Source organism: Cavia porcellus, unplaced genomic scaffold (assembly GCF_034190915.1).
Source record: "Cavia porcellus strain 051 isolate PalLab524CR breed Dunkin Hartley unplaced genomic scaffold, mCavPor4.1 scaffold_23, whole genome shotgun sequence".
Lineage (NCBI taxonomy): Eukaryota > Metazoa > Chordata > Mammalia > Rodentia > Caviidae > Cavia > Cavia porcellus.
Window position 1 is genome coordinate 28,050,962 of NW_026947506.1, and position 15,912 is coordinate 28,066,873.

Below are 15,912 nucleotides of genomic sequence, written 5' to 3' on the forward strand. Positions count from 1 at the left end.
GAGTGTTTCTATTTCTAGCACAGTGAGGAGACCATCTGGATGTGAGACTCTAGAAGGTCCTACACTCACAACAGAAGCTACTTTGTCCTAGTGAGAGGACAGCAGCAGGTGACCCAGACAAGAGGATGCCCCAAGGGCCAGAACTAGCTTAATGGTGGGCTGTGTGAGGACGGGTCCCAGCTAACACTGGATCTTCTCAGTTCACTGTGAAGGAATCTGTCAGTTCTTCTGAAATTCAAAAATCTGGAGGCAGTGATTTCATCTTGCTGCCTTCCATCTTCTTTCTGGGGCATTTGTGTCATGGGTGAAAGGTAGCTCCTCCTGTAAAGATCACAGTAGAGGATGATGTGGAGACACCTAGCTCCCTAAGGATGCATGCTTTGTGGGTGGGTACTGAGAAGCACAGTCCCCAGGTCCCAACAGGGGAGTGGGAGTCATCAGTGGGGCTCAGTAAAGGCACAGAGAAGGAAGGGATGCTAGAGCATGTGTGAGATACATTGCAGAGCACTGGTGCTGGTAACCCGAACTGTTCCCGAGTGTGTACTGGTCCCCATCGGGTCCCTTCCCCTCCAGTTCAAGAGCCATGAGGTGACAAGATGTACTGGGGCTCTTATCTCCCAAAGCCTCCACCCTGCTGACTGGTCAGACCTAGACAGTGACTATAGCACCCAACATTCAGGCAGCACCTGCATTTTGAGAACTTTTTAACCTACTTGTTAGACATGGCCAAAGCACTTGGCTGCAGTGAAATCATGCTCTGGGCCAGGCATGTGATCTCCACTCAGGTGACACTGACAGGTGAGTCCAGCTCTTCTGTCCCTCGAGCCCCTGCTTCTTTATCTCCTGTACTCACCGGTGAATCCTCTGCTGTCCAGCAGTGAAAGATCAGAGGACAGACACCGAGAGAACCGGTTCACGCAGCGGCCCTTACCACCCCTGTTGTGAGAGTTTACTCTTTCTCTTGTCTGAAAAATGGGGAACAACCCACCTTTAGGGCTGTGCAAGCTTAGTACAATAGTTCCTCAGTTTACAAACAGCTTACTTTTCAATTCGGGGGAAGATGGCTGCATTTGTGTTTGGGTAGGGGATGGTCATGGCTGTGTTTTTTGCCTGATACGAGTTTACAAATGGAAGCAAAATTTTTGCAAATGCCTTTTTCACAAACCAAACTGTTCACAAACAGAAACATTCATTGAGCCAAGGTGTTACTGTGTCTCCAAGCTCCAATGACTTCATAAGAGGCAAGAGTGACACTTCCTACATGGGCTGTCATGAGATGACTCATGCCATCTGTCTGTCAGGATGGGGCAAGGCCTCTGCTGTGCTCTCAGAAAGCACGGCCCTCTGAATATTAAAACAGAAACACTAAATCTATTGGAAGATAAATTGGGTAAAAACCTTGAAGACATAGGGGTAGGTAGAGAATTCATGAACAGGACTCAAACCACACGGGAAATACTTCCTTCTAGATTCTGATTCCTAGAATCAGTAACTGGGATCACCTCCTATTAAAAAGTTTCTGTGTGTCAAAAGAGATCTCCAGCATAGTGAAAAGAAAACCCACAAACTGGGGAAAAAAACCTTAGTGAACTGTCCCTCAAACAAAGTACTACTAAAATATATAAAGAATTAAAAAAAATCAGACCGCCAAAATTCAAAGATCCAGTCCAAAAATGGGCATCTGAGATGAATACACAATTCTCAAATGAAGAAATACAAATGGCAAATAAATACATGAAAAAATGTTCATCATCATTACTCATTAGAGAAATGCAAATTAAAACCACACTGAGATTCCGTTTCACTCCTGAAAGAACGGCCAGGATCAAGAAAACCACCAACAATAAATGCTGGAGAGACTGTGGGGATAATCCTCTCCCACACTGCTGGTGGAAGTGTAGACTAGTACAACCGTTGTGGAGATCAGTCTGGAGATTTCTCAAAAAGCTGGGATTGGAAGTCCCATTTGTTCCAGCTATTCCACTTCTAGGCATATTCCCAGAAGAACTAAAAGCATCATACCACAGTGATATATGTGCACCCATGTTTATAGCAGCACAATTTGTAATAGCCAAATCTTGGAAACAACCTAAGTGTCCATCAACTGAGGAATGGATAAAAAAGTTGTGGTATTTTTATACAATGGAGTACTACTCAGCTATAAAGAAGGATCACATTGAGATATTTATAAATAAATGGGCACAGCTTGAGACCATACTCATACGTGAAATAAATCAAACTCATATGTATGAATACCGAATAGTTTCCCTAGTGTAAGAAATGATACAAACACATAAAAGTATGTGGTAATCATGATTCCTCATTATATGGCTTTGAAGCCCTATAAAGTTTTCACTCATTAATTGGAATGGTTCTATTCTGGGTTGTTTGATTTTATTGTCTGTGATACGAACAGCTATTTTTAAGAAAACAAGACATTGTAATAGTGCTGATTTAATATCATCTTGTTTTGAAGTCCCATCAAACTGTTGTTCTTCTGTCTCCATTGCTTTTATCATGTTGTATCTTATTGGATTTTATTATATGTGATAGTATAAACAAAATTTTTTATAGGCAGAGAAATAATATAGAAACCATTGTTCATTTTCTGTTAGCTGGTTCTAAATACCTTGTAATACTTTCATCCTCTTGAATGGTTTCACAGTGTCTTGATATGTTTGATGCTATAGTATACGAATTTATACTCAGTATTTCAAGGAAAGAGACACTATGGTAACTACTATTAAGTCGGCTTATCTTGTGGTGAAACACTATGCTGCTTAAATTGTTCTGTTCTGACCTGTATTGTTATGTTATTATGTCCTCTTTTATCTCAATCTCCTCCTTTTTAAAAAAGATTATTTATTTTTTTATTATTTTTTAAGGGAAAAAAATTTTAAAATTAGCAGGATATATTATAGTAACTTTTTTGATTTCCTATTAACTCAATTTGAAACTCTGCATTGCTCTCACCATCTTGTTTTGACTGATTTTACTCTGTTCTGTTTTGTTTCATAGTATCAAGTTTGAGGGTATAGGCAACTACTTTGAAGACAATAAGATTCACTATGATGCCCATTCTGGTTTGACTATTATCTTCTTTTGAAGTCCTGTAATGTCTCCAATGTTTAGGTTTTATTGGTTTTGTTCTGTACTGTTTTATTCAATTTTATTATACCTGATTATATAGGCAATTCTTTTTAAGGTAGCAAGAGGCATTATGGTAACCACTGTTGATCACCTTGTATTCTGTTTTTACATCATGTTACTATGTCCATCCTTTGTTTTGACTGACTCTGCTTTGTTTTGTCACATTTGGTTTTATTCTCTTCCAAAAAAAGTAATAAGAACTGTGAGAGTAATAAACCCCAAAATGTGTAAATGTTATTGTAAAAAAGAGGAAAAGAAAGTGCTCTAAGTGACACAACTACAAGTCTGTTTAGGTGTGTAAGATAGATGACCATATTGCTAAGTTTTTGTTGGATCATTGAACACAACTGTTTGCAGTCTCACTGTTTGAATGTCCACTTTGTATGCTTAGTTTTGTAACTTGATCAACTATTTCTAAGATGACAATATATAATCTATTAACTAGTGATTTCTTACTGTTTATTTTTTTATTTTTTTGAAATTCTGTATTACTTGTACCCTTTTACTGTTTTGTTTTGTTTTGTTTTTCTTTAAAAAAAAAAAAAAAAAGCAAGGCCCTCCCTTCCTCCCTGCATTTTCCTGGCTGCTGCTGCTCCTCCTGCTGGGCAAGGGGCAGGCCCTTCTCCAGGTCCAGAGTGCAAAAGGAATGTGACGTCCTCTTAGTGTGGTGTTTTCTCTGGTCTCTCACAGGAGGTGCTTGAACTTGCTTTCTCCATCTTGTATGACTCCAACTGCCAGCTGAACTTCATTGCTCCTGACAAGCACGAGGTAAGGGTCTCGGAGGGATTAATCTATGAGAATCTATGTTTCTTGAAAAACAAGAAGAAGGAAAACATCGGAAAGGAAAAAATGTATTTCTTTACCTCCCTCTGTTTCTCCCCGCCTGCCTTCCTTCTTTCCCTTCCTCGTTTCTTTCAAAAAACCTGCCAGAGAAAAATCATGAACAAAGCAGCTTCCTGTTGACTTGGACTAGAATAGAAACCTCTTGAAAAACTGCCAGTTAGGAGAAGTCCAATTTTTTAGTAACTGGGTTGCAGTCAGTTTTTCAGTACCATAACAAAACTTGAAATAATCAGCTGAAAAGATGAAAAGGTTTATTGTGGGTCATAGTTTCAGGTTTCAGTCTATTTTTGGCTGGCCAGGTTGCTGTTGGACCTGTGGTGAGGTAGCACATCATTGTGGGAGCTCATGAAGGAGGAAGATGTGTACCTTGTGACTTCTGGGAAGCAGAGAAAGACAAGGGCACCCTTGTCACCCTTTCAAGGCCTCATTCGCAGTGAACTAAGCTTCTCTCCTATGCCCTTAGGGTTCTGTCACCTCCCACTAGCATCACAGGCTGGTGACCAAGTCTTTACCACATTCGTCTTTGGGGGACATTCAAGTTCCAAACTACAGCATAATGATAAATAAGATGGATATACAATGTCTCAATTAGCAAAGGCATAATTGCTAATCCAGAGGAAGAAGTGGTCCAGGCAGAGCCTTAGTTTCCATTGAATATTTAGTTTTTGTTCTGGATTGTTCACAAGATAAATGAATCTCCATCCTTTTAAACATCTGATGAAGTAGATTCTCTACCAAGTTTCTTTAAGCTATTTTAAGAGGTTTAAGGCTGTCTCTTCTCTTAGAATTTTATTTCCAAGATTCTTTTATTCCTTTTTGACATCTTGTTACATGTATGATTTGTTTCTTTTCTTGAAGCATGCTGTCAGCTATATTTAAAATAGTTAGCATAAATCTAGGAAAAATGCATTTGTAAGATAAAGTAGCAGTTAGGGTTGATTTAACTTTTCTCTTGTAAACTAGAGCCCAACGTCGTGCTTGAAACTTTTATTTTTAGATGACACCATTCAAATTTTTGCTTTGCATGTAGTTGCATAAACAGCTTTTAGAAAGAAAGGGAACGTTTTAATAGAATCTGACTTTTGTTCCCTATTTCCCCTAGGAGAATCTGCTCATTTAGGAGGTATTTAGTATCTGGTTCTTGCTGGTTTGAAGCTTTTGAATAAAATTGTACATTCAAAAGAAGCACGAAAGATTAGACACAAATCCTGTTTTTAGAATGGTGCTTAAATATAATTCTGTGTCACTTGACATTTAGTTTGAAGGGTAAGACTTTGTCTTCATCTTTCTGAAAATAGATACCATGTCCTACTATTCCTGTTTTTTAAACAACATTGTGTTTTTACTCAGGCCACTACATTCGTGATTATAGAAAACTATTTAAAATGATAGAACTTTAGCTGTTGTTTGAATCCATATGTTTGCTCCAGGGTGTGTACATTAATTCTAGATAAAGATAAATACCATGGAACTGCTAGATTTTTATTCCTATCCTGCTATTTCTGATAGATGAACTGAGGATTAAAAATGATATGCACTCATGAAGCCTTTAAATTTCTTCAAAACACTTGGCTATGTATTACCTCATTTACTTTCATGATCACTCCATGAAACAGAAAGTTCCCTGACAGTATGATCATTTATCAGCTAAAGGGAGAGCACTGTCCCAAAACCAAAGACCTCAACAGCAGGCAAGATACTAGTAATGAGACCTTATCCTGCTCTCTGTTTGCTAGTTCCCATTAAAGAGTACCTCACTAAAAATCCTTAGATAACTCGAAAAGAATCAAACTAATATTGCCTTCATTTTGAAAACAAGGAAAGTGAGGCACAGAGAGGTTAAGAAATGTCCTACCTGAGGTCACTCAGGTAATAAATGGGATTTCAAGCTTAGCAGCCTTGCCCTCAGGACGGCCACCTCCTGTCACTGGAGGCTCAAAGCAGGGACTGAGCTCAGCTCTTAGCTTTGGCAGGTGTCTACTATTGCTCCATCCAGCTTCGTCTGTGTCCCCATCCTGTCTCCCCTCACATCCACCAGCCACTCCCTGGATATCACTTTATGTATAAATGTTTCTGTACCAATCTGTCAATTGGAGAGTCCATTTTGAGACATAATTGTAACATTGTTAGCAAACAGATTAATCGTGTGGTGGTTTTCTTACTGCCACATGCAGCCATTTTTCCAGGTTCTCTAGTTGTCTAATTTGTGTCTTTCCTTTGACATGTTGTTCAATTAGAATCCCAATTGGATGCGGACTTTGAGATAGGTTGGAGTGATTCTTAAATTCTCTGGATCTCTAAGATCCTCTTATTCTCTCTCTCTCTCTCTCTCTCTCTCTCTCTCTCTCTCTCTCTCTCTCTCCTCTCAAAATCCTGTGCATGTGCTTCTATCCTGGCAAGCTATGTATTGAGGAAACCACATCACTACTCTGTTAACATTGTCACCAGTCTAGACGGTGCTGATTTCAGCTCTGTGTATGTTTCCTGAGGCCAGTGCAACAGACTACCACACACTCAGTGCTCATTTGCAACAACATGAAGATCCTATCTTGCAATTCTGGAAGTCAAAGCATGACGTGGGTCTCCCCAAGCCAACACCCAGGTGGAACCCTCTCATCAAGTCCCTCTGATCTCTTCTTCCATAGGCAAATCTCCCTCTGCCCCTCATTTCTCTGGCTCTTTCCCCTTTCTTGTTTTAAAGGGACCTTGTGATTGCGCTGGAGCCATGTGGATAATCCAACATAATCTCTGAATTTTAAGGCTGGCTGATGCCAATTTTAATTCCCTTTGCCACATGAGCTAGTGTTTCCACAGGATCTAGGAGGTAGGGTCTGAGACAGGTGGATGTTGTCTGCCCATGACAGCGTGCAATATCATTTCATGTATCTATTATGTCCCCAGAATTGCTAATTAGAAAAGTAAACAAATTCAGGCTCAATTTGTATGCATAAGCAGCATTGGAATGTTTTTCCCCTAACTTTATCTTCTTCCCTTCATTTTTTAAATATTAGCAGCCACTGATAATCATTGCCTCTATCCTTGGATCTATTAGAGATTGCTGCAGGCTGACCTTGAGAAAGAGAAAGTGACTTTGCCTACTTTTTGGTTATCCTAAAGTTACATGATAAGCAAATAACTTGACTCTCATTACCAGTTTTCAAAATAATGAGCATGCCTTAAAGAAGGCCAATGAGTTATGTATTTGAGTATCATTACAGGGTCGTGGGTTTAAACATATTTGTGTCATTTGTTGCACATATTATTACTAGTGACCAGATTCTCTCTCTGAGCCAAAAAAGGACCCATCAAGGTGGCCTGTGCATCTAATGACCTGATCCTAATGCACCTGGATATGGCATTCTGGCAGGATGGGTGCTCCAGATCTATATGGCCTTTTCTCTGTGAAGCCTGGGTTATTTTTAATAGGACCTAGTAGTTACCAAATAGAATCTGCACATAAGAGATGTTCTTTATCACTTGCTCATTACTTTTAGGACTTCTTTGGGAGAATAAAACTAGGAGTTATGATTTTGGGGTTAAACTACATATATCGTGAGTTGATACTGACAGTTACAACTCATATTCAATACTAAAAGTTTGTAATTATTGATCAACATAGAAAAAATAAGATGTTTTGTGCTTTCTGCTTCTGAAAAGAGATGCTCCTGGGCTGGGGGTATAGCTCAGTAGCACGCGTGCCTGCCTTGTAAGCTCAAGGTCCTGATTTTAAGAGAGAGAGAGAGAGAGAGAGAGAGAGAGAGAGAGAGAGAAGGAAGAGAGAGATAGAGAGAGAGAGAGAGAAGGAAGAGAGAGATAGAGAAGGGAGAGAGAGAGAGAGAGAGAGAGAGAGAGAGAGAGAGAGAGAGAGAGACTCCTTTGGGTTAGATTAATTGGGACCAGGAAATAGACCTTGGCCTCAAAGCTTGTCTACAAAGGACAGAAAACCCCAGGACATGAGAAATAACTGTGAAACAATGTCAAAGCTGACAGGAGCCTTTAGAGCACAATGTTGAGTGGTGCTAGTACCTACTTGGCAGTTATCAGAATAGTCTGGGAAGCTTTTTTGTTCTTGGTTTTGCAATACTGGGGACCAAACCGAGGGCCTTTGCACTGAGCCATCCCAAGTCCTATGTTTTATTTTGAAACAGTCTCACTGATTACCTTAAGTTTCCCAGCCCAGGCTTGAACTTGCCACCCTCCTGCCTCAGCCTCCCAGAGTACTAGGATTATACAGGTGCACCATCACACCTCTTAGAAGCTTTTATTAACAAAGTTTTCTCATCCCAGATGGACAGAAACAAGATCTCTAGGGTAGGAACTAAGTATCTATTTCTATCAAGGTTATTTGTGAGGAAACAGATGGTTAGACATGCTCAGAATCTGGCTGAGCTGCTCACGAGGACACTAGTGCTTCCAGAAATCCCTTAGCACCAGCCTGTGTTTAGATGAGTTCAATGCTTTGGCTGAGCTCAAGCACCCAAGGAAAAACCAGAACCCTCTAGTTCAATGCTACAGCCCTCAGGTGTGGTGCTTGTTATACACCCAAAGTCACCTGTTCAAGTCACAACATGATACCACTGCATGTGTCATGGCAGCTCTCCACCACCTCCAAGGGAACTCAAATGGATGTAATGCTTCCAATCACATAGTACTGTGTTGAAATCAGCCGTCATGCTGTGCTGCACAGACCGTGCGGTGCCAATGCAAAGCACAGGCTAGGTAGGGTCTGGAACTGCAGCTTGACTCAGTGAGCCCAAAAGAGGATGGAACCTAGGGTACAAGCTGGAAGGAACAAAGTCTTAAAGAGGCCATGAGAACTAGGGGTGACCCAATAGGGGAGCAGGAAGAGCCTCCAACAGGCAGGCAGATTTTGGAGATTCCAGTAACAGAACCCACCTTTTTGCCAAGTGTTACATCATAAGATTCTTTCAAGGTCAGGCCCTACCCTCTGGGAAGGACACTAATAAGAACAAAGCAGGTGCTCAGACAAATGAGGCATAGTCCTTTCTCTCTCAGGAGCTCATAGCTTGCTTGAAAGGTGAAAGGTTACTACTGATTTTACAAGACAGGACTAGAACTCTTCCTAGGGTGCTCTGAGGGTTTTCCAAGCAAAAGATGTCCCAGGGGATAGGGCCCAGAAGAACTAGCGGGGAGAAGCCCTGGGCACTGGAGACCCAGGCAGGGAAGCAGCCAAGCCATCTCCTCCCGTTAAGATTATCCAATAATTTTAGCCGTTTGGCCACCAGACACTGCACTGTGCAGTTCAAGGTTTTCTCTTAGGCTTTTTGCTAAGAGAGATGTTAGAGAGACCACCATTGGCCCCAAGGTGGTACAGAGCTGACACTGTGTGTGCTGGGAGTCAGGCAGGACAGGTAGACATCAGCTACTAGACTGGGGACTATGAATCGAGGAAGAAGGACACAAGTCTAGCCTGATGCTGGGTATAGGAGGGTTGGTATATGTTCCTCCAATGCTTGAAAGTCAGAGATTCACCAGAGGCCTTAGCAATATTGCCCTGCAGTCAGGACAGAAATCCCACGGGGTTGTGTAAGGAGATAAGCAAGCAAGACTCTAGAGCCAGCTGACCTGAGTTCAAATCTCACACACTACACTTAAATCATATACCTTAATTTTTCTGTGTCTTAGTTCCCTAACTTGTATGAGATATGATCACAAAATATGGAGAATGTTGAAATTCAGATAATTTACTACAATAAAAGATACACTGTCACAACCCCCCTCAAAATCTTCCCCCTCACTTCGAATATACTTAGCCCATCATTTCTGCCACTTTCTGAAGCAGTTCTTGGGATGTGTTTTCAAGACTATCTCAGCATTCTGAATTGATTCAAAATGCTGGCCTTTCATGGTCATTTTGACTTCAGAGATGAGCCAGGAGTCGCTCAGTGTCAGACCCAATGAATAAGGTGAGGGAGGACACATTGTGCTTTTATTTGCTGTACATGCTTTGAACTGATTCAGGATATGAAGGCAGACATGAAAAGACTCTCATGAAAGAGGAGCTCCAGAATTGCTTCTAAAAGTGGCAAGAAGGATGGGATAAGTGTATTTAAAGCAAAGAGAATTCGAGAGGGATTCATGACAGTGTATCTTTTACTATAATAATTTTTAATGTAAACCTTCACCACAGTTTGTGATCATAAATCATATGATCACAGAAATGTCCATTTTATAGAGGCTGTAAATATTAAGCAAAAGTCCACCAAAACAACTCATCACACATTGGGTATTTGTTAAGTGATGGCTACAGCTGTTCTTACTACTCCTGTGATTGTCCTCAGTCAGTCACTGTCACCTCCTCTCTCACCAGTACTGTATCTGGACCGATGGGCTGAATGCACTGCTTGGGAAGGACATGATGAGCGACCTCACACGGAATGACCTGGACACCTTGCTCAGCATGGAAATCAAGCTCCGTCTCCTAGACCTGGAAAACATCCAGATCCCTGATGCGCCCCCACCGATCCCCAAGGAGCCCAGCAACTATGACTTTGTCTATGACTGTAACTGAGGTGGCTCGGCCCAGATATGCCCTTCCACCTAAACTGGAAAATCTAGCTAACAGGAGAGAGGACCAGAAACGTGGGCACACCCCGGAGTTGTCTTTGGTAAAGGGATTCTGCAAGTCAATCCTTCCTCTGGTCTCCTTTGGCTTTTTCAGCCCTGTTCTGGCACCATGCCCACCTCTTTGAATCTGATTTTAGACTTACTGCTTTAGATCAATTCCCATTGCTGCAGATTATTGGTAGGATAAGAGCAAAGCCTTGCTAATAGGAGTGTCAAGGGTCTCTCTGTCCCAATCTTTGGCCGATACATCCTTCTTGGAGAAGGAAAGCCAGCAGCCTCAGGCTGCCCCCAGATTTGCTCACTAGACCAAGAAGAATGACCCCATAACTGGGTCTGGAAGAAATGGCCCAGCTAGCTGTTTAATGAAAAGACCAAACACCACATCCCTTTCCCTTCTCTAGGGCCAGCACATACCACCAGTTCTAGCTCAGTTTAGATCTACCTGCAGATCTCCCACTGTCTCTTTGCCCTGGCCTTGCCTTGGTCCTCTCTGCAGTCCCAAAAGCAGCAGCAGCAACCTCATCATAGTCCTCATGGGTACTGGGTCTCCCAGACAGTCTGCAGAGCCCATGCCCTCTGCGTGTGCACTGTGACAGTGCCCGACCTCCCCTTGACACCAACCAGTCTCGGGGTTCCTCCCCGTGCCCCAGTCCAGACCTGCCTTCACACCACACTTGCTCCCAGCCTCTTAGCTGAAAGCACAAATGCAATCAGTAGTCATGCTCCATCCCTAATAGACTAAGCCTAGAAGCCCTGTGTTGGGCTGTCACTATCCAAGAGTTTGGTGTCACCTCCTCCTGGGGGCTGCAGAACAGGTTCCATGGGATGGTCGCACTCTCAGACATCCTAGTTTACATCGTTGTAATTATTATAGGTATTTGCAATTTGCAAGGGTTTTGGGTTTTTTTTTTTGCTTTGTTTTTGTACAAAAGAGTCTAACATTTTTTGCCAAACAGATATATATTTAATGAAAAGAATAGATACATAAATGTGTGTACTTTCCAGGTTTTTTTAATTATTTTAATCCCAACCATCTTCCTGAGAATAACATTCCTTTACACATGCTGTGGAATAAAATTCATTGTGATGAGGTCGGGAGCTGATGTTTTGATTTGATAACTTAGGTTCTTTTTAATCATGACCATCACTGAGGGCTTGTTAGAAATCAAACATCTAAGAGTCCGAGATAGACCTGTTGTATACAGTTGACTTGTGTGCACATTTATTTGGGAACTGGTAGCCTAAAAGACTCCTCACCATTGCTGGGTTACTGTAGGCTCCACACACTAGTAAAAAAACATGTAAATGTCATCTTGATTCACAAAGAAAATCAGCCTCACTGTGTAATGTTATGGTCTGTTCATTTTACACTGCTGCCTACTGGACACAACTTCCTCTATTTTTTTTAAATTCCTTACCATTCTGTAATTTGTAGAACTGGGCGAATTAAACACATCACAACTTGCAGGAAACAGTTAGCAGTGAAAGAGAATACAGACCCACCGATCTGAGATAAATTAAGCCAGAATGAAGTACATCTAACTGTGAATAAATTCCAGGTCAGAGCACAGCAGAGGAGTTTTCTTCGGTCACTTCCTCTGCCGACAGTGTCTGGATCCGGGTGGTAAAAACCAAGCACTGAAAGGGTGACAGCGGTGTCCCCACACTCAGTGCAGCGTGGTGCTGTGTGGGGCTGAGTGAGCACCCACACAGGCTTCAGGTGCACGCAGGTGACTGCTCTTTGTTGCCGTCAGTTTGTGCAGTTAAAGGCTGGCTGGACTCGGTGTAATGTAGTCTTGAGTGCTCCATATATCACAGGGAAAAGTCCTCTACAGTCTTTAGATCATGATGGGGTCATTCTTCCCAGTACACTGATGCTTGGCTGTCGAGTTCCAATTCCCTCATCGTTTAGCTCCAGTGTTAGTAATATACACGTCCTACGTGGAAGAGGCACCTATTGTCCTACCCAGTACCAGCACTGTGATTAAGTGCTAAGTGCTAGGTGAGAGAAAACAAACAGAGGCATAGCATTTTTTTACATGGAGTTTCCAGAGCCCAAATGTGAAAAGAAGAATTCCCAAATCAAGACACCTTGATACATAATAATTGTGCACATCTGAGACACAATGTACTGTTTTAATTGTTGTACACAGTTGGTTATGAGCAAATCAGCTAATTAACATTTCCATCATTTTAAATTGTTACCATTTCTTTATAGTAAGAACATTCAAAATCATATAATTATTTGGAGGTACACTCTGCATGGACATTCACTTTACTCATCCTCTTATGCCACAGAACCCCAGGGTTTATTCCTCCTTTCGATGATAACATTGTACCCTTAGACCAACCTCTTATCTCTCTTCCCCTCTCATTTCTCCCCAGTCTCTGGTAGCCACCATTCTACCCTCAACATCTAGAAGATCCATTTTTTTAGATTTCACATGTGAATGAAATGATGTGGCATTTGTCTTTCTGTGCCTGGCTTCTTTGGATGTCCTCCAGTGCCATCCAGACTGTGGCAAATGCCTGGACTCCATCCTTTTGATAGCTGTACATATCTTTTGTTTAAATGCACATTTTTCTTACCCATTCATCTCTTGATAGTCACCTAGGTTGGTTCTATATCCAGGCTATTGTGACCTGAACTGCAGTAAATGTGGGAGAGCAGGTGTCACTTTGACACATTGACTTCATTTCCTGTGGTTATGACACAGGACTTCTAAGGACAGCATTCTCCTACCTCTCTGTGTTAGTGAGGCAGAGACTCGACTCGCGTATACGGCCAGCACACCTTCTCTTCTGAGGCCACCTGAACTTCACTCCCATGCAGTGAGCCCATCACAAACCAGCATCCTGCCACTCAGAGCTATCTAAGCCCAAGTAAATCAGCTATATCCAAGGTAGAAATGAAGCAGTTCTTATCCTTACATCCTAGCTATGTTCCCCAGCTCAGTTTTGCTTATAATAAAACCAATCATCCAAGTCTGATGATATCTTATTTCCTATTTCACTGTTGCTCAGAACTCATGGGCAGATGGGTAATAAATTGGCCCTCAAACTCCTGTGGCTACTTTTAGGAGCAGGGGACACTGATGTTTACTGCAAAGGAAACAGTGCTAGGCTGACTGTTTCTGGATCTATTTACAAGACTTGTAAAGAACAGCCTACCACATTTTCTGCTCATCTGCTGCTATGATAGACCAAGCAATGTTACCTTTCATTAAAAATATTTTACAATGAACATAAACCTGTGACATAAGGAAGAAATAAAGTATCCAGTCTTTAAGAACATGCTTAGAGCTAGGCACTAGGAATGCTACAAGAGCAAAATTTGTAAAATCAATGAAATGACCAGAAAGTCACAGCCTGGCAAGGTGAATGGTGCTACATGAGTCCACTCAAGGGAATACAGTAGAAAGGAGGTGATGCCTAATATTCTGGGAAGTGGAGTAAAGGAAGTGAGCCTAGAATAAGTCCAGGTAGGTCTTGAAGGAAGGAAGGAAGATGTCCACTATCCAAGAGTTTCCAGGAAAAGCAAAGAGTGAACAGAGCTGAGAGGCACAAAAACTGCAGGAGACTCCTCTGGAGCCACTCAGCATGGGCGGTGTGTAGGATGCACACAGAAGACACAGGGCGATGACTCTGCACCGAGAGAAAGGCACAGTGACGGCACAGGGCCTTTCCCTGGAGGGCAAACGACCACATCAGAGGAGCTGAAGTTAGATTTGCCATTGAGAAATATCTCCAAGCAGCCACTTAAGGGAAAGAGTCAGAGTGGGAGAAAATTGGAAGCAGAGATAATAGCAAGGTGATTATTGAAATGGTCTCAAGCACAAAGCATGTGGGCCCTGACTTTGGCGTCAGGATGTGAATGAGGAGGAGGGTGAAGCCATTAAACAGGCAGACACCTGGCCACACTGGGGGAAGGGGAGAGGAGAATACACAGGATTCCTGTGCATCTAGAAGCAGGTAATGGGGCTGTTATCTAAAATCAGAAAGAGGAACAAGAGATTTCAAGGATAATGGAATGAGATAATAAGATGGTAAGTATTTGTTGGATTTCCCCAAACAGAAAAATAAGATTTGTGACAAGTCATTTAACTACTGCAAGCCTCTTTTTTCACTTATAAAATGGAAATTGCATGACTCGAGATGACTGTAAATGAGGAGGTTGGAAACTCAGAGCTCAGAAAAGAAATCCCTCTCTTGCCCATCCCTTCCCTCCTCGCCCCTTCTCCTGCCTCCTTCCTTTGATATCCGTGGTGTTTTAGCAGCTGAACTAAAGCACATAAGTCAACCAAGTCAGCTTATTCTATGGGAAGAAAAGTGAGAGGGAGAGGAAGAAAGGAAAAATTATTATAACGCACTTCTTGAATTAAGGATTGAAGTTACTATAATGAACCCATAATTTAAACTAAATTTAGAGAACTATAAGGCATAATCCCATATGAAAATATAATTAGATCCTATATCTTTCTTCTAATGTAATTACATTTTTCTGATGCTGACTACATATGTAAACAAACACTTCGAGTTAAATGCCTCTTTTTATAATTCAAAAAATAAACAACATACTCAGATGATGGAAGGATATAATTCTATAAGAAACTTGATCGAAAGATAGTTGTTCTTTTAGGAGTGTCAACCCTATAGCTGGGCTTCCTGGAAGTCATTGTAAATAAGGGAGCAAACTGAGATATACAGCTTTCCCTCCCTCCCTCCCTCCCTCCCTTCCTTCCTTCCTTCCTTTTTTTCTTTCCTTTCTTCTTTCTTTCCTTTCTTTCATGCCTCTTTTATCCTTCTCTCCCTTCCTTTCTCCTTCTCATTCTTGCTTGCTTGATTTCTTTCTATAAAAACTTTGTTGCCTCATAAAAATAATATCCTTCCTTAAACACCAACTTTGGAGAAGGCATCATTAAGAGCACTTGCCTGCTTCGACAGGTCCCCTTAGTAGGTAGTACTTGTTCTGTTTGCAGGATGGGAAATGTTGCCTCTTCATTCTGGTTGAGGGTTAAAAGTAAAGAGACCACCTGAGGAGGGGTCATGGGGGCCCCATAGAGCAAGTTGAGGGACACAGTGATAGGAGAATCAGCAAGGAGTCGGACATAGAGGCAGCAGGCCAGACCAGAGTGAGGAACACAGAGGGTGCCTCCAGAGTAGGAAGTCAGGCACTGCCAGAGAGAGCAGGGGAAGGAATTCAGCAAATCTTACTGTGGGCACTTGCCACCCAGTGGGGTGTTGGGCCCAGGATATAAATTAATAAGAAGTGGACTATTCCTTCATGGTGCCTATTACCTACAATAGGAACTAGAGATGCACACAGCACCT

General features: G+C 41.9%; 1 protein-coding gene across 7 annotated transcripts in view; it reads left to right on the forward strand.

The window, feature by feature from the left end:
- Positions 1 to 11,671, forward strand: part of Elmo1 (engulfment and cell motility 1) — a 531,134-nt gene extending 519,463 nt beyond the window's left edge. For all 7 annotated transcript variants that reach the window (XM_063233959.1, XM_063233960.1, XM_063233957.1 and 4 more), the window contains 2 exons: positions 3,841 to 3,918; positions 10,325 to 11,671. In XM_063233959.1, the coding sequence (XP_063090029.1) occupies positions 3,841 to 3,918; positions 10,325 to 10,525 (279 nt within the window). In that variant the 3' untranslated portion in view covers positions 10,526 to 11,671. The remainder of the gene's footprint in view (positions 1 to 3,840; positions 3,919 to 10,324) is intronic.
- Positions 11,672 to 15,912: the final 4,241 nt, after the last annotated feature.